The following is a 25,601-nucleotide window of genomic DNA, read 5'->3' as shown; positions in this document are numbered from 1 at the left end:
AAGTCTGCCAATGTGGCTTATTTTTTTTCCAACAAACCACCTTGAGAACCCATAGCTTGTTGTTGGGTTGTTCAGGGCGGTTAACAAGCCACACTGCAGGGTTAACAAGCCACACTGCACAAAATATCCTGGGTTCAGTCAACACGCTAACCCACAGTTCAACAAACAACTCATGGTTCAACAAGAATCCACACTCAACCACTGATTGTAGGTTAGCGTGTTGTGTGAACACCCCCCGAAAAGTGTGGATTCAGTACCATGTTAAAGCATCCAACCAAAGAACCACAGCATTCACCTTTTGACACAAGGCAGCAGTTTCATCCAGACACCAGCTATTTATTGTTCCCTTCCACATAGCGAACAAAGAACGCTACAAAGCAGCAGCCCAATAATGCAATTGCCGAGGCGGAGATCACCACCACCACCACGCTGCCGGCAGCACTGACCAGAAAGCCCAGCCCCACCCCGACAATTATCTGAGCCAGTTGAACCATGCAAGTGAGGGCTGCACAGTCTATTCCCTTTCCTCGGCTGTGATCTTCACCATGAACGTCACCTTTTCCTCCATTCTGACTCTGAAAGCAAAGAGAAATGAAATGGAACTCAAAGAAGGCACAATCAGTCATGCAAGGAGACCTGCACTAGAATGACCACCGCCTATTTCATTTCCTTGCATCATTTTCAGTAATTTCAGTGCAGCAAGGTCTTGCCAACGAGGGAACCCAGTCCTTTGCACACTCAGCATAAGATTACCTGTGCAAGTTGCACCTGCTGAAATTCCCTCTTCTGCACAACTAATAAAGGCACAGGAGCTCTTCCACTTTTGCATGTGGCCACCTTAGATCCAGGCAGGGGTTAAGCAGCCTTCTCCAACCTGGTGTTCTCCAGAGATATTGGCCCGCAATTCCCATCACTCCCAGGCAGCATGGCCATTGGTGGCTAGGAGTGATGAGCGTTGCCGGCCAATACCTCTGGAGGGCATCAGGTTGGAGAAGGCTGGTTAGCGATGTCAGCAGTAAGGTCAGAATGAAATGAAATGCAGGAAACACTGGGGTTGACCAGATACAAAAGAGGGCCTGCAGCTTTAACTGTTGTGATGAAGAGGGAATTCCACCAGGTGCTGCATGCGTACAAATGACACCTGCTGAAATCCCCTTTTCTATACAACTGTTAAAGATACAGGAGCCCTGTCCCTCTTTCCATAGGGTCACCCTAGTTAGAGGGTATGGAGGAGCCTGGGTCCTCAGTACTGCCTGTCCAGGCCCTACCCCCACAGGGGATGTGCTTCAGAGGCAGTAAAGGAGAGAACACCCCACTTCCAAGCCTCTGGGAACAGCATAGAATGAAGAGGCCGGCCAGACTCCTCAAGCCCAGGAGACGTACCCAATGGCAGCAGGGGATTCCTCGGGAGCAAGAGGACTTCTCGGGGCGCTCCTCAAAAGGCAACTCTTTTCAGAAGCTATTAGGCAAAACAGCCTCTGCTTAAGAACAGCAGTTGGGAGCCGGAAGAATTGCTGTCTATTGTAGTGATCTGTGCCCGAGGATTCCTAGCTCTCTATAGGACTGAACCCATTATGAATATCTCTGGATCGCCTTCTCATTACACTTCCTACCTGAACCTTGTTGGCTGTGGCGGCTTCCCCAACTCCCCCTTGGACTGAATGTCTCCTGAGTAGCTTTTCGGACTGCCTACTAACCCCCCTTCCTGCCTCAACCCCACTTGCAATGGTGCCTCGGTCCTTATGCTGGCTTCACACTGATCTGAATAAGCCTTTGCTCTCTCCTTATTCCTCTATTATTTCCATCTTTGGACTGCCCCCTAGCCAAAGCTTACAACAAAGGGCCTCCTGTTTATTGACCTTGCTCTATTAGCCAACCCTGAACCTGGAGAAAACAGGGCATTTGCCATTAACTCCTACTTGAAGTTTTTTAAAGTGTGCGACTTTCCTAGTGGATTGAAACAAGTGCCCCCAGGTAGCCGACTGAAGAGTCCCAAATAAATTATAATTCACACTTGACAAGGAACAAGAGTGCTTTGCGAATGATATGTTAAAAGCTTTGAAAGGTCAGTGTTTTATATCCCTCTGAAGCACATTTTTTCAAAGAAAGTGCTCCTGATGGCCTGGAGGCGGTCTTCACGGGTGATTTGCTGAGAAGTGGGAGAGCTTTGCGGTTGTCTGGGACACATGACATCATGGCCAGTCCACAGTCTTGCTGTAGCTTATCTTAGGCAAAACCGCCGTTTTGCAGAGTACTTTTACTCCATTTATTTTCTTTATCTCAGCTCCCATGCAGTTCAGCGGCTGTGCGCTGATTTCCTCCACATTACAGTCGGCATGATAAGCGTTCTGTGGGGTGTGTCTTTCACCTGGCCATGACCTCAGTGGCCCAGGTCAAGGACTGATTCCCTCCTTTAGTTCCCCTCCCCCCCCACACACAGTTGTTTTTGGCCACCATTTTGTAGTGGAGTAAGGCATATAGATATATCAATTTATAGCTATATCAACAACTGGCTAGTTACAGGGAAATGTTCTTAGGACATCTTCTACTAGCAGAGTTATTGATGCTAGCAGAGTTGTTGTGGGGGACCTGGCTACTCAGGTGTCCAGACAGAAGGCTATGCTCTTTTCTGAGGGAGCCTCATTCCCCTCATCAGGCTTTCTCTACGTTCGTGTAGGCTGCTGGGATTCTGCCCAACCATCACACAATAAAGCCGAGTAGAGCGCAGTGTGACTGCTGTAACCACATAGCTTGGGAGAGACATAGTCCATTTTTTTCAGCCCCGTGGGCCCTGTTAAAATCAGAACAAATCAGAGAAAAGGTGGAAACAATTCTCATTGCATTACTGTCAAGGAAATCCCCTGAATTTAAGACAACAGGGCTCATTTGGTAACTGTCTTCTTTGTACAACCAAACTTCCTTTTTCTCTTTTTTTTTAGAAAGTTGGATGTAGAAAAGCCCTTTGGTTAAGAAGATCAGAACTGGCCAAATTAATAAAAACTAGCAGATAGCAAAGCAGAAGCAACTGTCTCCTTTTCTGGGGCTGTCCTATTCAGTATGAAGATCAGGTTTTCACCTAACTTCTCTCAATTCTCTTAGCCATGTGCCCAAGATATGTGCTTGAAATCTAACCCCCCTGAGAGAGTTCAGCCTCAGCAGCATCTTCTGATCATGCTAAGACTGACCTAGATGGCTTAAAATGCACTCAGCAACCTAATCTCTGTGATGAAGTTCCATCCCCTGAGCAATGCGACTGGCGTTCAAAACACTTGCCGATACTGGCCGTTCTAATCTAAAAAAATTAACTGCTGATGGAATTAAGTTTTAGTGTGGAGAAATATTTCATCGCATTCTGTGGAAGCCATTGCAATACAAAGCCATTGCAATACAAATTAGGCCTCATCTAGAGTATTGCGTCCAGTTCTGGGCTCCACAATTCAAGAAGGATGCAGACAAGCTGGAGCGTGTTCAGAGGAGGGCAACCAGGATGATCAGGGGTCTGGAAACAAAGCCCTATGAAGAGAGACTGAAAGAACTGGGCATGTTTAGCCTGGAGAAGAGAAGATTGAGGGGAGACATGATAGCACTCTTCAAATACTTAAAAGGTTGTAACACAGAGGAGGGTCAGGATCTCTTCTCGATCCTCCCAGAGTGCAGGACACGGAATAATGGGCTCAAGTTAAAGAAAGCCAGATTCCAGCTGGACATCAGGAAAAACTTTCTGACTGTTAGAGCAGTATGACAATGGAATCAGTTGCCTGGTGAGGATGTGGGCTCTCCCACACTAGAGGCCTTCAAGAGGCAGCTGGACAATCATCTGTCAGGGATGCTTTAGGGTGGATTCCTGCATTGAGCAGGGGGTTGGACTCGATGGCCTTGTAGGCCCCTTCCAACTCTGCTATTCTATGATTCTATGAAAGACCACCAAAAAAAAAAAATTTTTGAGTGCAAAGAAAGACACATTCATGACCAAAAAACTAGTAAAAAAAAAAAGCAACACATTTTGAGCTGTATTAAATAGTGGTGCAGCTAGGGCTGGACCTTGAAGCCAAAATTAAGGACTTTGCAGCACAGTGCCCCACCCCCACCCCCCCAATGACCACCCAGAGAATGGCAGGTGATGAAAGCATCAGGCCAACAGAAGCAAACTCTGTTGTGCTTTTGGAGTCATGGTGCTATGATTTGAAATACAAAACTGTACACGCTTGGAATGTTATTTTTGTAACATCAGGATTGGTAAAGAGTTTTGCTGCTGTTCTAACACAGTTAGGCACAGTTTTAATGCCTAGAAAGGTGACTGAAGTGGAGGGGGGGAGGAAAATTGCTATTCACAACCGAAGTAATAAACATAGCTGTCTAAAGTGGTGGTGGGGGGAAACAAGACTATTAAGGGAATACTGCTGGTGTGAAGCTCTTCTTTAGGGGTGCTCTGAAAGGGGGCATTCAGATCCTGCCCAGGATAATTTTTGATTTTTGCGCATTGATGGTGCTAAATAAATAAATAAATAAATAAATAATAAAAGTGGTCACAATGGGAGGGAAAGGGGTGTGGTGGGCCTCTTATATATGTAGCTTATCTAGGGTGGCCATATGAAAAGGAGGACAGGGCTCCTGTATCTTTAACAGTTGTATTGAAAAGGGAATTTCAGCAGGTGTCGTTTGTATATATGGAGAACCTGGGGAAATTTCCTCTTCATCACAACAGATAAAACTGCAGGAGCCCTGCCCTCTTTTAAATCTGGTCACTCTAGTATAGGTCCTGCAGCTTTAACTGCTGTGATGAAGAGGGAATTTTGCCAGGTTCTCCATATATACAAATGACACCTGCTGAAATTCCCTTTTCTACGCAACTGTTAAAGATACAGGAGCCCTGTCCTCCTTTTCATATGGTCACCCTAGCTTAGCCCTAGGGAAGAGCTGAACTGTACCAATTCCTGACACCATGGCTTCCCCCGTGAAATTCTAAACAACAAGTCTAGAAAACCAGAATTTAAGTGCAGTCTGTTGGCTTTCAAGATGCTAGCACTAAAGAGAGGTAAGCTGGCATCCATCTTTCATCCGCTTCTTGGGTATCACATATCCCCACCTCAAATGGAGATAGGATATGATAGAAGTTAGAACAAGGATTCTACAGCAAAGGCTATGATAATAACCATTCATTCTAACTTACCTCTTCTTCCCTGTGATAATCGGCAATGAGGTTGAATGGTACAGTGTACAATGTGCTGGACATTACGCCGAAGAGGGAACAGAGAGCCAGAGTGGAATATACCTTGGGAAAGAGTCCAATAAACCCAGTGCCTAGTCCAAAAAGCAGGTAGCCAGTGAAATATAGTCCCTTTAATCCTATGTAAGGTAGAAGGGCTTTCTGCAAATCTGTTGGAAGAAAAATATTGGGGAGAGAGATGGTTTATTTTTAAGGTAACAATTTCAATCATTGTTGGAAAATGCCTCAGTCATTCACAGTATTTTTGGAAATAATATTCTCTTCCTTAAAAGTGAAACTGTTCGGATAGACATTTAGTGATGGATTTTTATCCCACTTCCTCCAAGGAGCTCAGAGTGATGAACTTGTGGCTTCTAGACAGTGTCCCAGGCACCACGCAAGGTCATAACCTCCTTTAGTTTCCAATGCAGAACTTTATTGTGCAGTTTCAGATCATTCCTTGGCAGTTGTGTAATGGACTTTTTTGAAGTGATGGTGCTCATCATAACAGTCCTCAGAGGCACAACCTCAAGGAGAGTCCAAAAATACCACAACCATATCATTAAAACAGTCCTAGCCAGTCTTATCTCCATTAGGAGAAGACTTTTGTAAAGCTAATGGCTCTAAATTGCCCATCCAAGCCATCCCACAATACTTTGCATTACAATATGGTCAGCTCACACCAATACGTTGCTGGGAAAATCTATTTCCCCAAAGCCCTTGTTAGGACTGCAGCTAAGCTGAGAGGGGCAGGTCAGTGCACCCTTGGTGGCCACACCCCAGGCATTGGGAGCAGGGCCGGCCCTATAATAAAACAGCAGGAAGCAGGCACAGCAGGGGCTGGGAAGAGCAGCAAATTGTTCCACTGTCCCCACCCAAAAAGCCTGCCTCTGCTTGGCCAGTCACTGCTCTGCCAGCACTTTCCAGCAAGAATCTCATTTGTTGGTAGTACTCACAAGAATAGAGCGAGGAAGAAATCGCATTGATGCACATCCCCCAGCATCCAATCTCTACTCCCCTTTCATAGGTCATATAAGCAGTGGAGTTGTGAGGTGCATAAGGATCCCCGTCAAACACAATCTGCAGAGCACCACAAAAGAGAGGAATAAGAATAAGCAGGTGATGCTTTCGCTAAACCTTCATGCATGTGCCTCACTTCTAAATGAAAGAAGACCCAAAAGACAAAGGAGGGACACACCAAACTGGGGAAAAAACCTAGAAAGAAAAACCCATGCAAAATATCCACATGTTGGGGCTGTTCACACAACACACTAACCCACACTCAGTGGTTGAATGTGGGTCGTTTTGAACCGTGGGATTTATTTATTTATTTATTTATTTATTTATATCCTGCCTTTTTTCCTCCAAGGAACTCAAGGCAGCATACATGATCTCCATTTTATCCTCACAACAACAACCCTGTGAGGTAGGTTGGGCTGAGAGTCTGTGACTGGCCCAAAGTCACCCAGTGGGTTTCCATGGCTGAGTGGGGACTAGAACCTGAATCTCCCGACTCTCAGTCCAACACTTTAGCCACTGCACCACACTGGCTGTGGGTTAGCGTGTGGTCTGACTGCAGCACGTTTTCTACATGGTGGGTTATTGTGTTGTTGGATCACAGCTAGGGTGGCTTATTAACCCTGTGATGTGGCTTGTTAACCACCCTGAACAACCCGACAACAAACCATGGTTTCTCAAGGTGGCTTGTTCAAGAAAATAAGCCACACTGCATGCTTAACAAGCCACCCTAGCTGTGTTCAGACAGCACAATAACTCATGGCTCAGCAAACAACCCGCGGTTCAAAACAACCCACATTCAACCTCTGAGTGTCGGTTAGTGCATTTGGTGGACAGCCCGACTATATCAGCACTGATTTACTGTTGGGATCACCCAGCACAGTTGTGCCTTGACTTGTAGCCAGTGCACAAGGGACCCGCAGCTCAATGCAGATCACATGTACTGATTGCCCATCAGCATGAAATGAATGGAGCTGCTGCCTGTGTGAAGGCATTAACAAAATGAAACTATTTCTATGCTGCCCCTTCCTCTAAAGCTTGATGCAGCTTACTAAGTGCCTACAAGAGTACTTGTTCTTTGCTACGTGTTTTGGCCTCCTGCGATTGGTTGGGGAGGCTCTGATCTGAATCCAGAAAGATGTCCTCTGCTGCAAGGCTAGCCAGACCTCAGGCTGGTGGCCAGTGCCAGCTCCAGGTTTTTGAGGGCCTTGGGGCAAGACACTCTCAATGGGCCTCCTCCCTCGGTGAGTCTCCCTTCTCACCATCGTTGTCACCAGCTGCTCTAACTGATACCACTTGCTTGCTTGATAAGCAGAGAGCCAGTGAGAATGTCGGTGGTGGCCTCACCGGCTCCTCCTTCTCACCAGCACCGTTGTCTGGGCAAGGGTGAGAGGCAGGTGAACAAGCAGGTTGCAAGGGTGAAGAGGAAGAACAAGTTCAGGGGGCTCTTGTCAGTGGACCCCTGCTAGGGTGTGGGCCCCCGGCAGGTGCCCAACCATGCTTACCCTTGACCCCAACCCTACCTGTGGGATCTATTTTGCTTTTTACTGGAATCCTCAAGATCCACTAAGTGCAAAAAGACATACCGTTGGAATTAAAGAGTCCTGAGCCCTGGAGTTTGTTTGGAGTATGACTGAATCGAGCACACAGTCCTTCCACACACAAATCAACTCCTAGTTATCCCAAACTTTCTTCATTTCAGCAGTTGGTTGCTGCTATTTTCTGCCCACAATTAAAGGCATTCTGTTCTGTCTCCTACTTCGGACAGCCCAAGATGACTACTATGAGTCTGGTCACAACTTTAACACCAAATCTTGGCCTGCCATTCCAAGAACGAGTCTCAGCCTCACACATGTCCTTCTCTACCGGCCTTCCACCTACCTTGTCCCCTCACATTAGATACTTCCAGTCTCACTTTCTGCTCAGCCATGGTGTACAGTTTTGATCAAGCCCAGCAAACTATGGCTTGTGCAAACAACAGTTTGTCTGGAAACCAGGACTGTAAACCATGGCTTGAACACAGTTTGCAATCTTAGCTTATGGACAAATCATGGTTTGCTGCAAACTGGGATTGGAAATTTCATCATGCAAAGAGAGGAGGAAGCACACAAGCTGGAAGTGTGCCCCTGCTCATTCTTCTAGTGCCAGAGCATGGTGTGACATGAAGTCTGAAGAGGGCCAGCCCCAAACGTGTTGCCGCTTGAGGCAGAACAGCAAAGGGCTACCCTGACTCACCCACCAAGTTGCATACTTTCCAAAGCCAGCCAAGCTATTTTGGTACATGAGGCAGAGAATCTCATAAGCCCCTCTGCCCATTGCTGGCAGTAGAAATAAAATAACAAAGTAAGTAAGTAAGAATTTCTGCCCTTTTATGAAACCTAGAATCTGCTGCCTTAGGTGACTGCCTCATGGTAGGGCCGGCCCTGTGTCTGAATAGCATCTGTTTTTCCAAGCTTTCCTCTTTCTGTCAGCAGAATGTCCTAGGCAGGGAATCAAAAGAAGAACACTTTCCCTCCGTAGAACACAGCAGTACCAGTGCAATGACACCCTTCACTACCATGTGGGAAGGACCAGGCTAGGGTGACCATATTGAAAGGAGGACAGGGCTCCTGTATCTTTAACAGTTGCATAGAAAAGGGAATTTCAGCAGGTGCCATTTGTCTGCATGCAGCACCTGCTGAAATCCCCTTTTCTATGCAACTGTTAAAGATACAGGAGCCCTGTCCTCCTTTCCATATGGTCACCCTAACCAGACCTAAATATCTACTCATATAAAAGCCTCTAAATTGCCTTCAATAGAGAGATGGAAATGTCAGGTTCATTTCTGTTAAAACTGGCCACGTGCACCTTATGCGGTAAACAATAGAATGCTAGAGGGGATTCTCATTTTAAAATGTATGGCATGATTGTCAGCTTTGACAGCGAGATGGAAGTGAATCAAGCATTTGCAACAGATCCCTAAGCTTTGTTCTAAACATTTAAATGGAATGCAATGTTTTGGGGAGCTCCAGGGAATCATCATTTTTAATACTTTTTAATACATCTTTGGGAGTATGTGGTAGATAAAAACACAACAACTTTGGGGGTGGGGTGAAACCAGCTGCCCAACGGACCCAGTTCTATAAAGAAGGCCCGAAGGCATCCATTTTTGTTCTCTGGAATCCCTCCCTCAGCTGCTGTTAAAAAGAACTCTGAATTTTCTCATCATGCTGACATAAGCAAGTGGATGAAATAATCGAAACGAAAAAGTTTGAGTTGGGGGGGGATGGTTTAGGGAGGCTGCTTATGCATCACACACACACCCCAATTAAATGTGCTATCCAAAAGGAGGGCAAAAAAGGGCAAAGATCTGCATAATATTTGCATGCACTAATTTAGAGGTACAGATGCACATTTTGAAATAAGTACTATAATTCTAATAGAAATGCAATACATCTCTCCATAGCAAGGGAGGCTGTGTCCAGGTGATCTGTGCACCTGTTCAGGCTCTTGTCCAGGTGCTCACTGTTGGTGGGGCAACTTCAAGGCCCCTCCTTGCTCTCCCTTCTTCTTATTATTATCATTATTTATTTATATAGCACCATCAGTGTACATGGTTCTTAGGGTTCTCTATCTTTAAACTGGACTTGGACTGGACAAATGGAGGACTGTCTTCTCTAAATTATGACACTCAGACACCCTAGGAGGATTGGTGGTGGTGTTTTTTACCTGGCCCATAAAATCAGTGAAGAATAGCATGTTGGAAAGGAAAGCTGTCCATCCCATCAAATGGCTCACACACAAACAACGGTAGTGGGAAGGCATGCTGAGAAGTGCTTTTAGCAGGGACTTAATGGTCATCTGCCTCTGAACCTGAAAGGAAAAACACCCCAATGTTTAGTTTTGAAGCCTCCCAAAATTATTGATAGAAACAGCCAAGGATCTTGCATTTTTGGCCTTTTTTAAAACCTACAACCAACCAACCAGTCACATATATGTTGTTTTTGAAAGAATGCTCTATTTGACCCAAATGGATTCTATTCCTTTGAGGACTTTCAGAAGGGGAGGAAATCATGTTTCCTCACTGTGGCTCTGCTTCCTGTTTCTTTTCCGCATTTGAAATGAGCTGAAATTACATGAGGAAGAGAAGAGCAACCGTGTGGCTTGTACAATTCAATACAGTTCAGTGGGACAACACCCTTTAGCAGGCATTTTTTAGCGCAACTTTGCCTGAACATGGCAGGAAATCTCAACAAATACCGACATATGTCAGAAGAGTTGAGTTTTCTGAGAATTATTTTTTATCACTAAAACTGGAAAATGGAACAGGAGACACTCAGGAGGCTCACGATGTCATCAAAATGACCCACGAACATCCGTGAGTGGCCAGTCACAAGCATGCTGTAAAACACTCATTTAAATAAGCCCGTACTTTGTTTTTGCTTAGCCCAAATGGATTCAACTGCTAAGCCAGGAAACACAACAACCCATCTCTAATATTGGAGACACTCAGGGTTGGACCTAGATGATCTCCAGAATGATGCACTATACAGAGCAGCCAGCAAGAGCCTCTGTTTTACATGCCCTCCCCTTTTGTCTTGATGCATGGATAGTACTATTAGGAGAGTACATAAGGATGACAGGACCCAAGGGAGGAGGCAAGGCACCTATTGTCCACCCAGTTCTAACCACAGAGATGGTTCCTTATTGGATGAAGGTCACCTTGAGTTCAATGATGGAAGAAAACTGGGGTATAATTATACTAAATGAAGAGTAAACATCAAAGCAATTTCCATCTCCAGATACCCAGGGATGATGCAGTTGGTTGCCTTGAAGAAAAATAAACCAGCACATCAAAGCAACCAGAGAAGCATGAGACTACGGTGCCTTTGGATGGTTGGGAAGGTGATGCCGGTCTCTCATCCCATGGGAATTGCCTCTGACATACTTCCCAGCAGCTAAAAGGCTAAAGAAACAAAGAGTGTACTTTCTCTAGAAATATCAGATGATTCTGACGATGATTTGAACCAAATCCTTGAGGCTCCCTTTGACTGAGTTTATCAGATCCAGCTGGTGCAAATTTGGATACAATCAAGTCACCCTGATTAGATTTTGTGCCACTTTGTTATGCCAGTGATCAAGTGGGCAGATTCTCCTTGTACTTCTCCTAATGGTCTTAATCCAGCAAGGGAGAACAGCTCACAGAAGCAGTTTTACAATATGCATTGCTGATGCAGACAAGCTTCTAGGATGTGAATACCCATTCACCCTGCAATGCTCATAAAAAAATCGAACCCCAATGAATTGGCAGTGTGCTCTTTTGACGTGCACTGTGATGGTATTTCCATCTGGAGCCAATATGTGGTACAGGTAATTAGTTTGCTGCAGCCATAGGTAGATCAAGGCCTCTCTAAGCATTTTGCGTTTCAAGGTCACTACCAGAATACATAGACAGGTTTATTTATCCGCCTCCCTCCCATTGTTAATAACAATGAGCTTCTTTAGACTGGCCACTCATGGATGTTTGCGGGTCACTTTGATGATGCAGTGATCCTCCTGTGCATCTCCCACCCCTTCTGCTGGGTTGTTGGTTTTTGTTTTTTTTGGGTTACAAAATAAAACTCTGAAAACCCGACTCTTCTGAACTATAATGATATTTGTTGCTATTTCCTGCTGTGTGCAGGAGAAGTTGTGCTATAAAATGCCCACTAAAGGGTGCTGCCTCACTATACTGAATGGGCCACGTGGTCACTGCTTTCTTCCCCTTTCTTCCCTGTGTGATTCTGCTCGTTCTAATTGTGGAAGAGAAGCAGGAAGCAGAGCCATGGTAAGGAAAAGTGATTCCCCCCATCTGAAAGGGACAAATAATCTTTGTTATTTCTCACTCTTAGAATTGTTATCCTTACTGTCCACAAATTACCTACAGGTACATGGATGGTTGTGCACCCAGACAACAGTCGCAAAATACCCAGGTGACCTTTAAGATCAGCAGAGGAGGCCTTGCTGGTCATTCCACAACTAACTGAATGTCGCCATGACGTATCCAGATGGCAGGCCTTCTCTGTAGCGGCACCCACCCTCTGGAAAACCTTCCCTTGTGTAGTTCAGGAGGCAGAAAATGTGACATCCTTTAAACGCCTCCTAAAAACACACCTCTAAATTAACCATGCCACACATTTTGCTGCTCCTTCTATTGTCTTAATTTTGTGTTTTTAATGCTGTGCTTTCAATATTGTCTTTTAATATTGTAAACCACTGAGAGATTTTATTATATTCAGCAGTACATAAATGTCACAATAAATAAATAAATAAATAACATTATTTTTTTTTAAAAAAAATCACAGAATTTCTCTTCATGCACATTTCTGTTCTGTTGTATAGCAAATTAAGAGATAAAAGGGCAACTGTGTCAATCCATCCATCCAAGTACTTAACCCAAGTATTACTACTGATGTGCAACACTTCTACAGATCACAGTACAGTGTCTGCACAATCCCTTTCCTTGTTTTGACAGCACAGCTCTGATCAAAGGATCAGACTGTGAGCTCGATTGATTTCAAAGTACACCAGCCTAAAGCCAGATATCCATGCAGACAGACCTCATCCAAAAAGAAACAGGTAAGAAGATTCTGGCCAAAGATTTCAGACGGTTGACACATGGCTGTATATTTGGATCTGGATGCAAAATGACCTGATTGACCGCTTTATATATCATTATAAATGTGCATATGAACATTTCATTTCCCTGCAATCTTATACATGCCTGTCTAGGATTATTAAGACTTCCTTCCAAATAAATACTCATTGGATCAAAATGCACATGTAAGTCACCGTGGGGTAGAGCTTAACCCAATTTGATTTATTTTTTTATTTTTTGTCTAGCTCAAGTACTATGCAAAAGCTATATCATAACACCAGCAAAGAAAATAGCATGTCCTGCCTGACTCCTTTCCACTAAATTCATTAACTTGAGGGTCTGGCTGAGAGGCAACTGATCATAGCAATCCTTTGCCAAGATCGTTCTTGGCTGAATTGCAAGACATGAAATCAGAGCGAAATTAATCAAGATCGGTGAACTCAGAGAGCTGGGCGCACACATTGCTCTCTGGGATTAAGGCCAATGGCATGTCTTTAGAAATGAAAAGCTAATGATTTTTATTAGAAGGGCAGCCTCATTTCCAGACTCAGTGGAAGCTGGTAGCTCCCATGTCAGTAGGCTGGTGAATCTGCTCTGGGTTTCAGTCAGAACTCTAAAGAAGCTTTCCAAGATGCTTCTAGAAACCTGGATTCATTGCCCCATCGACATAAGAGTCACCAGTCTCCACTGTTCAGACTCCATATTACATTCATGTGGGATGATAGAATATTTAGTACTGACAGAGCAAGTTTAAGACACCCCTTTTTCAACTTGGTGATCCCCATATCATTTGGACTACAACTCCCATCATCTCTGAGCATTGGTCATGCTGGCTAGGACTGATGGGAGTGGTAGTCCAAAATATCTGGAGGGCAGCGGGTTGGAGAAGGCTGGGCTAAGATATTTCATGATGAGTCTGTCAGTTTAATTCACACTGATGTGCTCACTCAGAGAGAAAGACGGAGGGAGGGAGGGAGGGAGCAAGCGAAAACCTCCCCATCTTTTTCACCACAAAGTGGGAACAAAGAAACCCCCATACTTTCAGTGAGTACAAGATCATGACTAATCAGGGGTGGATTTAATGATTGTATCCAAGGGGAATATTCCAGCAAAACCAGCAAAGAGTCCTGTGTCGTCTTAAAGGACTAACAAATTTATTATGTCACAAGCTGTTGTGGACTAAAGTCCACTTTCTCAAATATAAATGTTAGCTGAAGGTAAATCCCATTAAAATCAATGGGACTTGCCATGACTGAGTCCCATTCTATTGCTTTTAATGAGAAAGAGTCATGGTTCGCTTTTCCCAGATCATGTCCAAAATGCAGAAAAGGAACTATTCATCAAGTTAGGGTGACCATATGAAAAGGAGGACAGGGCTCCTGTATCTTTGACAGTTGCATAGAAAAGGGAATTTCAGCAGGTGTCATTTGTAGATATGGGGAACCTGGTGAAATTCCCTCTTCATCACAACAGTTAAAGTGCAGGAGCTATACTAGAGTGACCAGATAAAAAAGAGGACAGGGCACCTGCAGCTTTAACTGTTGTGATAAAGAGGAAATTTCACCAGGGGTCTCCTTATATACAAACGACACCTGCTGAAATTCCCTTTTCAATACAACTGTCAAAGATACAGGAGCCTTGTCCTCCTTTTCATACGGTCACCCTACATAAAGTTTATGCTCCAGCCTCCATTATATATATTCATTTAACCTTTCCACTGCAGGTGAGGTTCCAAGATGACCATCTCGAAAATATTTTTTTAAAAAAAGAATTCAAGAATTCAAATTGTAGTCTTAAAAAGATGCAATTACCTGATTGTCTTCTTTTATGGTGGGCTTCCCTTGCTGAGATAAAACCCGTATTTCATTATATCCACTGTTAAAATAACCATTCTTGACTTTCCCTATGGAACCATACTGATAGGGCTTAGATGACTTTGGAACTTTGATGCTGGTGAGAGATGTTTCTGGGATACTGCACAAATGCACAGTTAAACAGATCAGGAACACAAGAGCCGCGTAAAAGAACATCACCTGGAATTCTGATCCCAAATATTTTCCCAAGACAGTATGCCCCCAGTCAATGGCACCTGTAAGGTAGCCAAGGGCACCTCCCAGACCTAAAAGAGAGGAAGGGAAAGACATGGCTATTAACATTAAAAGGACAGAAGAGGCTTTATTTTATACCAAGATGTCATATTATTGCCACATTCAAATATTAGACCACAGCACTGGGTTGGTGCCACCTCCCTCCAAATCCCATAGTTTTCATCTCCTGGGGATTATCCGATGCCAAGTAGGGAGCACGGGGTTTCCTGTGGCCATCCGGGGATCAGAGCCCCCCCCCCGGCCCACTTCCTGGTGGAAGGCGACCAATCACCAAGTGCCTTCCACCAGGTATCACCCCCGGATTGGCCCTGGAGCAACGGCAGATGACAGAAAAGCTGTACTGACGTCACTCCCATTGAAAAAGTTGGGATAAGTCCCAACTTTTTCAATGCACAGCTTCGCAGGAAAGCCCCACGGTAGCTGAAAAGCTGTGACTGCATCGTATAACTGACACATCGCAGATTCGCAGCCACCACAGGGCTTTCCTCATGTATAGACAGCCTCCAGGGGGCGCCAACATGGCTTCTGTGGGTGAAGGTCGGCTCACGAGACCTTTAATTGCATGGTGATTGATTTCTATGTATACAAGGCATGTCTGCTAACTTTCTGGTTGCAGTATATTTTAAGCCTATGTACCTCAACTTGCACTTTTGACACACAACCCTGCTCTCTGCTTGGCCAAAGTAATAAGTTACACACCAGTGTCCTTACTCCCATTCTGTGCTTACTAGGAGTGGGTGTGAGTGGTGGGAAGGGAAAGGTAAGTGTTCCCCTGGAATGCAAACCAGCAGTACGGGGATGGGACCGAGTGAGGTGGGGTCTTTTCCATCTGAGATGGAAGTGCAGAGCAAGGGAAGGTATTTTGCCTGCTATCCCTCCTATCTGTATTTTGGGGGGTGAGCGGGGGAGGGGGTTGCTTGGTCTCCAACCCTTTATTGTGTGTGTTGGGAGGTGCAGTGCTTGTCCTCTATGTTGGGGAAGGGTGGGTAAGCAATGGAACTTCAAGCCCATTCACGCATCTGCCTGCATTGCTTTACCTCCATGCTTTTGTGTTTGGGGTGGTGGTAGGGTGACCATATGAAAAGGAGGACAGGGCTCCTGTATCTTTAACAGTTGTGATGATGGGTGCAAGGAGCCAACCCGCCCCCCTCCATGACTCCTTTCTCTTCTGCAGCAGGGAGGAGGCAGAGGAAAACAACAGGGGAAGAAACAGGGTGCTTGGGGCAGAGGCGGCCCCATGAGGTTTCAATCCCCGCATTTGTGCTCCTTTCTGTGGCGATGACTCGGGAGGAGTGCAAGGCGCCAATGTAAACTCATATACATCTGGCCTTAGTTTGATTTAAGTTTGTAGTGTTGACAAGGCGAGGATGAAAACGAATTCTTATGCCCTTGTATGCAGGAAGCATTGGTGAACCGCCCAGAACAGCTATTGAGCAGTATAGAAATGAAATGAAATGAAATGAAATGAATGAATAAATACGAAACACTGTGCTGCAATGCTTACACAGGATAAGCTTACTTCCATGTACTCAGGCTACAAAAAAAACCCACCACCGTCTAGGATCAGGGGATGGATCGCCATCACCCTTACCGCTTGTTCCACCAGAACTTGTCAGAGCAATGCTTGCGGTGTTATTTGTGAGAGCTGTCAAAACACTTCCTCACATCCTGTGTTTAGCTGGATGTGCAGCCCATCGAAAGTCAAAACTTCATAACCCACATTTGAAAAAGCTCTCAGTGGATGGGAGGGCGGGGCGTTGATGTCACTGCCAAGGGAGCTGCAACGCAGCATAGCCCAGTCTTTGTTTCTTGGGGGTGAGACTGGCATTCCTTTGAATCACATGGAGCTTCCGCCCTTCTTTCAAGCCCCATGTCAGGCTGATATACAAGATTAGTCAGGAGGTCACAGACCGTGCATAAGAGACCCTGGGTTTGGAGGAGGAAATGGCCCTCATTTATGATGGAGGAGGAGACAGAAAGTTGTTGGAAATATATTCCACGCAGGGAAGAATGCCCCCTTTTTCTTTCATAGATAAAAATAGCAGTCCTTCGTAGATTGTTGAATCATTCTTCTAATGTTTCAGTGTGATGTAGTGGCTAAGGTGTTGGACTGGGAGTCGGGAGATCCGGGTTCTAGTCCCCATCCAGCCATGGAAACCCACTGGGTGATTTTGGGCCAGTCACAGGCTCTCAGCCCAACCCACCTCACAGGGTTGTTGTTGTGAGGATAACATGGAGAGGAGGAGGATTATGTACACCGCCTTGGGTTCCTTGGAGGTAAAAAAGGTGCAATATAAATGTAATTAAAAAAATGTAATAAAAATACATACACCTGACTGTGTTTAGCAAACTATGCACCGCAGCATTTAATTCGCTACTAGCAAAATGCTCATCACTGCGGCGGTCACAATGGTCCGATTGGCATGATCGTGGAGTGAAAATTAGCCATGGCGGCTTATTCCACCACCACCCCTATGAATGTATGCCCATCGCATGCTGAAGGGATTTGCATGATTACCTTTGGCAGCACGGTATGTTGTGTCATGCAAACCCAGCCAGGGTTCTGTTGTAGGGTTCTGGATGGCTTGTTACCCATAGCAACAAGCCACCCTGACTAGATTTGCATGATTTGACAAGCCCCAATGCCAAAGGTATTTATGCAAATCTCCCCTAGCATATGACCAGCAGCACACGGTGGAAATCAGCCACCATGACTTATTTCCCCTATGTGATTATGCAAACCTAGCCCCCGTGTTATTCAGCGGCAGGTCTGCGCTGGGAGGCCCTGGACTCCCGAAGTGGCACTCCTTCCCAACATCTGCATGGGAAGGAGCACCAATGTGGAGTTGCCGCTGCCACCGGCGGAAGACCAAGCACCGAGGAAGGGAGAGGAATGGGGCAGCCAGAGTGAGATCAGAGGGAGGAGAGCCAGCTGCCCCATTCCTTCCCCCTGCCTGGTTCTTGGCCTGGCAGCAGCCTCTCGGCTGTCCTGTTCTTCTCCTCCCATCCCCTATTTTTTTTAAAAAATAATTTATTTACAGTGTGGGGCCCAAGTTGGAGCTCCTGGTCAACCCCCTTCCCTGTCCAGCCCAGCTGATGGCGACCAATCAAAGGGCGCCATTGGCTCTGCAACCAAAAAAAGTGTATTTAGCAGCTATGTCTTTTCCACTTCATTTTTACTCTAGAGTAGGTGCAGGGAGCTCAATCCAGATCTTAAAAGCCCCCCCCCCCGCACTCCCCAAGCTAAATACAAAATCTAACTTTGAGTCAAAATCCAAAATATACACCTACTCTAGAGTAAAAAAGGGGGGAAGAGGGAGCTGCTAGACGCTCATTTAAAGTAATGTCTCTTTTGACCTTGTGACATAATGCAAAAGCATGAGTGATACAGGCATGGTGGCAGGATGCAGGAAGGTTTTGCCTAAAGCTTGGAGTGACTGTATATCTTCCCTGGAATTCCATGTTTTCCCCAGCCATCTGGATACAGGCTCCCACGATCCACATGGGGTAGCACTGATATCCATAGTCATTGCTCGAAACAGGTCCAATGGCTAGGGTGACCCTACAGAAAGGCAGACAGGACTCCTGTATCTTTAACAGTTGCATAGAAAAAGGAATTTCAGCAGGTGTCATCTGTATGCATGCAGCACCTGGTGAAATCCCCTCTTCATCACAACAGTTAAAGCTGCAGGAGCCCTGCCCTCTTTTGTATCTGGTCACTCTAGTATGCATAAAAAGTCTAAGTAAAGTCTAAAAAGACTTTACTTAGGGTGACCATAACAGTACTATTGAAAAGGGAATTTCATCATGTGTCATTAGTATGCATGCAGCACCTGGTGAAATTCCCTCTTCATCGCAACAGTTAAAGCTGCAGGAGCCCTGCCCTCTTTTGTATCTGGTCACTCTAGTATAGCTCCTGCAGCTTTAACTGTTGCGATGAAGAGGGAATTTCACCAGGTGCTGCATGCATACTAATGACACATGATGAAATTCCCTTTTCAATAGTACTGTTATGGTCACCCTAAGTAAAGTCTTTTTTGGCCCACAGCTGGCTACCCTATACCAAAGTGAGCACCCAGCATCCTATCCCACTCACTCACTCTCTCTCTCTCTGCATTCAATCATACACTAGACTTATCAAAATCAGAACCCAGGCAGGAGGCTAGAGAGATAGGAACATGCTGGATTCTTAATGGCTGTGAGGTCAATCACCAGGGCCAGTTTTATACCAACCATGTCCCAGAATGCACACTTTCCTTTTCTCCACTGGAGGCTGGTGGCAGTGGGGGCAATGAATCCACTCAGAGTTACAGTCAGACCCAAACAGAACTCCAGAGGAGCTGTCTAAGGTGTGATAGCTGCTTTAGAGTTCTGGCTGAAGCCTGGAACAGATTCTCCACCCCACCGACTTTGGAGCCATCAGCCTCTAGGAAAAGGAAATTTCAGCAAGTGTCATTTTTATGCATGCAGCACCTGGTGAAATTCCTTCTTCATCACAACAGTTAAAGTTGCAGGAGCCCTGCCCTCTTTTGTATCTGGTCACTAGAGTCCGTGATTTTTTAAACCCGTAGCTTTGGGGGAAAGCCCCATGATGGCTGCAAATTGGCTCTGCCACCACAGCATAAATATAAAGCCCCCCTGTGTACTTCAAGTAGGCCTTGTGTTGGATTTTCCCCAAGGAGCCTGCAGCGGGCCAGGCAACGTACCACCCAATTGCCATCAGCCAGAGGAAGTCAGAGAAGATGAACGGCAATAGAACAGCCTTCCATTTTGAGGGGAAGACAGATATGCTGCCCCAGAGCAAAGCAATGTATCAGAAAGAAGGGGGCAGGCCGAGCCCTAATGCAATTGCATTTTAGTATTTTATGTACACTGCTGGGGGGTGGGGATGTCCTTCTGAATTGAAAAGCAAAGCTAGATTGAAAGCAATCAAACAAACAAAACCAACCATAAGGCCAAACGACAAGGTGGTACCATGGGTGGCCATGTGTCCTCTTAAACAGAGGACAGTCCTCTATTTGAAAGGTTGTCCAGCCCAAGTATGGTATAAAGATCAAGAACCATCAGAAGGAAGACCTGGGCCTTGAAATTGCCCATCAAGAGCAGCTGGTCAGCAGACTGAGCGAGGCACACGGGTCACTTGATCACTGTCTTCCACACCATGGTGAGAGGCATTGTATTTCTACTGAAATTATAATAAATATTTCTATATTTGCATCTATTCATAAATTAGCATATGCAAATGTTACACAAATCAGTGCCTTCATTTTTTGTGATGCATTTTCTCTTTTTGGGTGATTCGTACGTGGCCACCCTAATACCACTTCTTGATTGGACGGGAATGGAGATTTGCATGGCATACTACGGAAAACAAAGCTGTAGTCTCGAAATGTAAAAGGATCTACAATGTAAGAAACAATGGCACTATAGTAAGCAAGGTATTTCCTACCTGGCACTGGGTGGTGGTGGTGATAATGGTATACTGTTTTGTGTAATTGCAGACATCTGAACCAAAATTAAATATGCAACACAATCCTTATCTTGTGTACTCAGAAGAAAATCTTACTGAGCTAAATGGGATTTACTCCCTAGAATGTGTGCATAGAGATGCAAACTATACTGATTATATATGTATTTGTATTTTCTCTGGCACCTGGCTAGATTTCTGTCATGGTAGTAGAAACAGCAATTTGCAAAAGAGAAAAGAAAAGAAAAGAAAAGAAGAGAGAGAGACAGAGAAAGAGAGAGACGCACACACCAGACAATAAAAAGAAAAACTAGCCAAAGAACTCAGTGTGTTCCTCAAGCAGGAGGAATTTCTTTGTTAGATGAGCTTTGATTTTATTTCTAGGAAGTTGCTTCTTTAAAAGAAGCAGTTCTTCCGGAACTTCTTCTGCAACTCCTGTGATCATAAGATGACCTGTTAAATAATGCTCGTGACTGAAGCCCTGGATCAGATGATTGTTCAAGAAGTTTAAGAGTAGAAAGAGAGAAAGGAATTCTAGGCAGCAACCATTTCCCCGCCCCCCCAGCACCAAATGGGTAAAAGAGGGACGGGACTCTTCCCAGAAGCCTTGCTGTACCTGTCAGGAGGGCATGATAATGGAGCCCTTTCTCTTTATCCTGGTGAGAGCAGACATCAAATAAATAGGCTTTGATGGGGCCGTCAATAAAGTCAGCAGCAAAGTCAAAGAGCACCACTCCCAGCATGGTAATAACTATAGCCCAAGTTCTCTGTGTGGCTCTGTCAGCAACCAAAGCTGCAAAAGAAGAAATCATCAATACATTTACAGTCATTTCTCACACAGTGGAGAACCCGGCACCAATACAGTTGTAATTGCTTTCTTCACTCATGCAAGTGATTCCATGGGAAATAGAATCGGAATAGAATCGGCGTGCTGGGAGTTTCTGGATCTCTGCTTGCGATAACTTGTATTTAGTTATTATTAACATTGATATGCCGTCTCATTTGCTAAAAAGCCATCAAGGCAATGTACATCAATTTAAAACCATCAGACAATAACAGAATAGAAGACAAGAACATTTAAAACAGTAAAATAACTCCATAATGGGAAGTTCTGTAAGTTATCTTCCATAACTTAAAACGTTGTGGCAATTGCCACTTCTTGTCTTAGGGCTGAACTGGATGTGGTATTAACAGAAGCATGTGATTAGACAAGGGTGACACCCAAACACATAGGAAGAGAGGACTGATGTCCAGTTTTACCAGCGTAAAAAGAGTGTGTCAAACTCTCTCCACACAGGCCCAGTCCTTAATTCCCAGCACCATGCCCTCCTCTCTGAACAGTTTTATTTCAGCCAAGGTCACTAGAAATTCAGCTGAGGAGAAATGTGCCCGGTGAAAGAAGCTTCAGGGAAGTAAACTGCAGGAAGGGGAGGGTTCTGCACTCCTCACCCTTTCTTTCTACGTGCTTAGGACAGGTCTCATGTACAGTGCAAGAATCTGGTGTTGTCATGTCTAGCTCTGTCAGCACCCGGTTGAGGTGTGACATTGCTCACCCGATAGATGATTCATGGGAGCGCAGCCAAAAAGTAATATCTGCTCCAGCCTTTTGTCCTGACAAAATGGAATGCTATTGGAATATGCAGTGTGATGCACGTCTAGGGTGACCCTATGGAAAAGAGGACAGGGCTCCTGTATCTTTAACAGTTGAATAGAAAATTGAATTTCAGCAGGTGTCATTTGTATGCATGCAGCACCTGGTAAAATTCTCTCTTCATCACATCACAATAGATGCCAGTGCGGTGTAGTGGCTAAGGTGTTGGACTGGGAGTCGGGAGATCTGGGTTCTAGTCCCACTCAGCCATGGAAACCCACTGGGTGACTTTGGGCCAGTCACAGACTCTCAGCCCAACCTACCTCACAGAGTTATTGTTGTGAGGATAAAATGGAGAGGAGGAGGATTATGTATGCCACCTTGGGTTCCTTGGAGGAAAAAAGCTGAGATATAAATGAATTAAATAAATAAATACATGACCCTTGGTCTGACGAATCATCCTGATTCGCTTCGGGTTTGGGATTCGGATCCGAAGCGGTGCACAGCCCTAGTCTGATCCAGTATGGCTCTTCTTATGTTCTTATTTGGAAATTGTAAAGCTAATCTGACACAATGGCTGCATTCAGCCAACACACTAATCAACGGTTGATTTCCATTTTGCTCCTACTACACACACACACACACACACACACACACACACACACACAAAATTGATTAGCTTGTCATCCGAACTCAGCCACCGACTTTTCCCTGCAACATACAAGCATTCTCACATTGCATAGATCAAGCTGCATACCTCATGTTTAATCAAACATACCATTGCTAGGTTTCAAGTAGGGCACTATATTGTTGCTTTCACCAATTAAAGCTGTATGTTGGTACGAGGGCCAAGCCAGACTTGATGAGATCATTCTTCACATGTCCACTCCATTCCCAGCTGGAGCAATGAACACAAAGTCAGATGCAGGAGGCAGAGGACTCAGCACTCCTTGTACTATTGAAGTAACCCCTCCACACACACTTTATATATGACTGGGCAGAAACGTGAGAAGAAATACTTCTCTGCCACCAACATGGCTAGTGATATGGGAAGAATTTCCTTCAGCCAGCCAAAGCTAGGCTGACAGGTATTACCCAGAGGACCTTCTCTTCTGCTGCTCCCAGACTGTGGAATGGCCTGCCGGAGGAGATTCATCAACTTAACAGTCTTTTAGCATTTAAGAAAACCATAAAGACTGATTTCTTCCAGCAGGCCTATCCAGTGGAATTTTAGGATGCTTTTAGGATGTTTTTTTAGGATGTTTTAACAATGTATACTGTGTTTTTAATCAGTATTTTATGTATTTTATACTTGCTGCTGTTCCCCACCTTGATCAAAGTGGAGAGGCGGATAAGAAATAATAATAATAATAATAATAATAATAATAATAATAATAATAATAATAATAATTTGGAATGCAGACAAAACGCCTGAGGCCCACGGTTTTGGATTCACATTGGTCCATTTTTCATAGCACATTTGCCTCATTAAAATTACTTGAAACTGCCTTGGATAGGATGGCTGCTCCATGCAACCAATCGTTTTGTGTACTGGTTCACTTCACCTGGATCAGCCCCTGCAAGCCGCCCTCTGGAATATTTGGTGGCACAGCGACAAATCACACATACGGTTGCTAGGTTCCAACTGGGCCACTAGATAATCACATCACCTGATGAAACTAAAGAATCAGCAGTTGCAGCTTTCCCTGCCAAGACTGTTCTACCACTCACTACTCTCTTCCTGTTTTCTGCGTGGCGGAGAGAGTATGATAAAAGGACAGAGACAGAGTCTTCTCATTCATTGAGGAATTTAAAGGTTGGGCATCCTTGGTTGTAAGCTGACTGCCCTAATCTTACAAGCCAGAGCAAGGCTTAAATCAGTACTTGATTTTATATTCCTTTCCATAACAGATCCTTAACAGTCACTGGGGCCGGCAAAATACATTTCACTTCCTTGATTGCAATGGGACAAAGCCTATTTAAATAGAAGGCCCAAGCACTTTGTAAATTAACCTGCAACATCTCAATCCTTAAAGTAGCTTCTTTGTTTTCGATATGAATGTTCCAGAACCAGGGACTAGGACTGTATATATTTAATACCTTTGGAGATCTCTTGGATTTCTAATCTATCAGAGCACTTTCTAATCATTTACTCTTTTAATGTTAATGTTCAGTCTTTTTAATCTAATCTTTTTCATTGTTGTAAACCGTCCTGTGAGCCAAGGCTAAGGGGGGTATATAAATGTAATAAATAAATAAATAGCCCAATACAACATTAAAAGGGACCATCTTGATTGCTGAACTTCACAAGGTTATTGCAAGAGTGACACCCACTTGAAACCTGAAAACAGTGTAGCGTGAATTGGTTCTTCTTATCTTGGTAATATAAGGAACCATGGCTGCTTGCTGTACAATATAACCAGCTATCTGTTGTAGCTGCCCCTCTTATAATTGTCCTGTCTATAGGTATCATAATACTGACCGGCCTCACAAGGACGTTGCAGGGACTATGGAATTAATGTCTATAAAGCCCTGCGAACACTAAAATAATGGTGCAGAAATGCTGTTGGTTTTTTTTAAAAAAATCTGCCATTATTGGTCTAGGGATTAGGGAGCATGGAATAAGTATAATCCACTGTTTTTCAGACAGCTAGGCCTGAAATAAACCATTCAAATGAGAACAATCTTGAAGTCAAATGAGTCATCCATTTCGCTCTTTGCCCATTTTCTTTGTTCTAGAGCCTCTGTGTGACTGGAAAGAGGCAACTGTGTCACCAGCACACATACTGAACATGCATACAGAATACAGATAGCATTTGCAGGAAGTCTGCTTCAGACTTACATCCAGCTCTTTCAGTGCAAGAGGGTTCACATGATCTCATTCTTATTTTATTTCTCACAATTATTTAGTTTTTATACTGCCGGCTAGCCCACAGCAGGCACACAGTCAACATCCAAGCCACAGTCAATTCAGAAAGCTCACACTTTCTAGTCTTTAGAGATGCCCTCCCCTCCCTGCGCACATCTTTTTGAGGGTACACAAAGCTTAATTTTCTAGTCTCAACCAAAGGTTTGGTTACTCACCTGAGACTACTGTGTCTCCGTTGAGGTACAAAGCCATCCCCACCAGCATCATAATGCCAAGGACTAGGATATAAGGTCGCCGCTTGCCCCAGCCAGAAGTGCAATGGTCACTGGCTGAGCCAACTACGGGCTGCAGCACAAAACCAAGGATGGGGCTAATGAGCCATACCAGGCTATAAAGACTTTTTGGGAGCCCCACGCTAAGCAGCACAGGGGTGACGAAGGCAGCCTCCACCGCGTAGCAGAACTCTCGGCCAAACATGGCCATGCTGTGCATGACCAACCTCCCCGTTGCATTCTTGGGGGGCTCCACTGGCCTAAAGGGTTCTCCTCCAGCCAAGGACTGTAACATGGTGTCTTCTTTCCCATTGCTGCATTCCATGCTGGCGATGCCCAACTCACAGGGCTGCGGAAGCAGCCCACAATAATCCTGCTTGGTTAGAGTCATTGGGTTGGTTTCTAGGAGCGTGCACCGTACGGCATGGATCTCAGGTCAATCTGTAGAAAATGAA

General features: G+C 44.8%; 1 protein-coding gene across 3 annotated transcripts; it reads right to left on the bottom strand.

Annotated features, from left to right (window-relative positions):
- Positions 1-315: 315 nt before the first annotated feature.
- On the bottom strand, positions 316-25,601 carry SLC45A2 (solute carrier family 45 member 2). 3 transcript variants are annotated; one of them, XM_063128680.1, is made up of 7 exons: positions 25,090-25,601; positions 21,031-21,207; positions 14,651-14,958; positions 9,932-10,075; positions 6,163-6,286; positions 5,171-5,376; positions 316-575 (listed from the first exon to the last, which is right to left on the bottom strand). In XM_063128680.1, exons 1-7 carry the CDS (start codon positions 25,535-25,537, stop codon positions 333-335), a joined length of 1,650 nt encoding a protein of 549 aa, XP_062984750.1. In that variant the 5' UTR covers positions 25,538-25,601; the 3' UTR covers positions 316-332. The 3 variants fall into 3 exon arrangements, with proteins under 3 accessions (XP_062984750.1, XP_062984753.1, XP_062984754.1); XM_063128683.1 differs by having other exon boundaries at positions 5,273-5,376; XM_063128684.1 differs by lacking the exon at positions 21,031-21,207.

This window comes from Elgaria multicarinata, chromosome 6 (genome assembly GCF_023053635.1).
Source record: "Elgaria multicarinata webbii isolate HBS135686 ecotype San Diego chromosome 6, rElgMul1.1.pri, whole genome shotgun sequence".
Taxonomy (NCBI): Eukaryota; Metazoa; Chordata; class Lepidosauria; order Squamata; family Anguidae; genus Elgaria; species Elgaria multicarinata.
Note: the sequence above shows the minus strand (reverse complement) of the source record. Positions and strands in the feature narration are given on the sequence as shown.

Bases quoted from the DNA above. Each gene is read 5' to 3' on its own strand.
- SLC45A2 (XM_063128680.1), bottom strand. From the start codon at position 25,537: ATGACTCTAACCAAGCAGGATTATTGTGGGCTGCTTCCGCAGCCCTGT. The intron at 21,208-25,089 runs GTGAGTAACCAA...CTTCTTTTGCAG, and splicing joins CGGAGACACAGTAGTCTCAG to CTTTGGTTGCTGACAGAGCC. The intron at 5,377-6,162 runs GTGAGTACTACC...TTCTTCCAACAG, and splicing joins TTCTTCCTCGCTCTATTCTT to ATTTGCAGAAAGCCCTTCTA.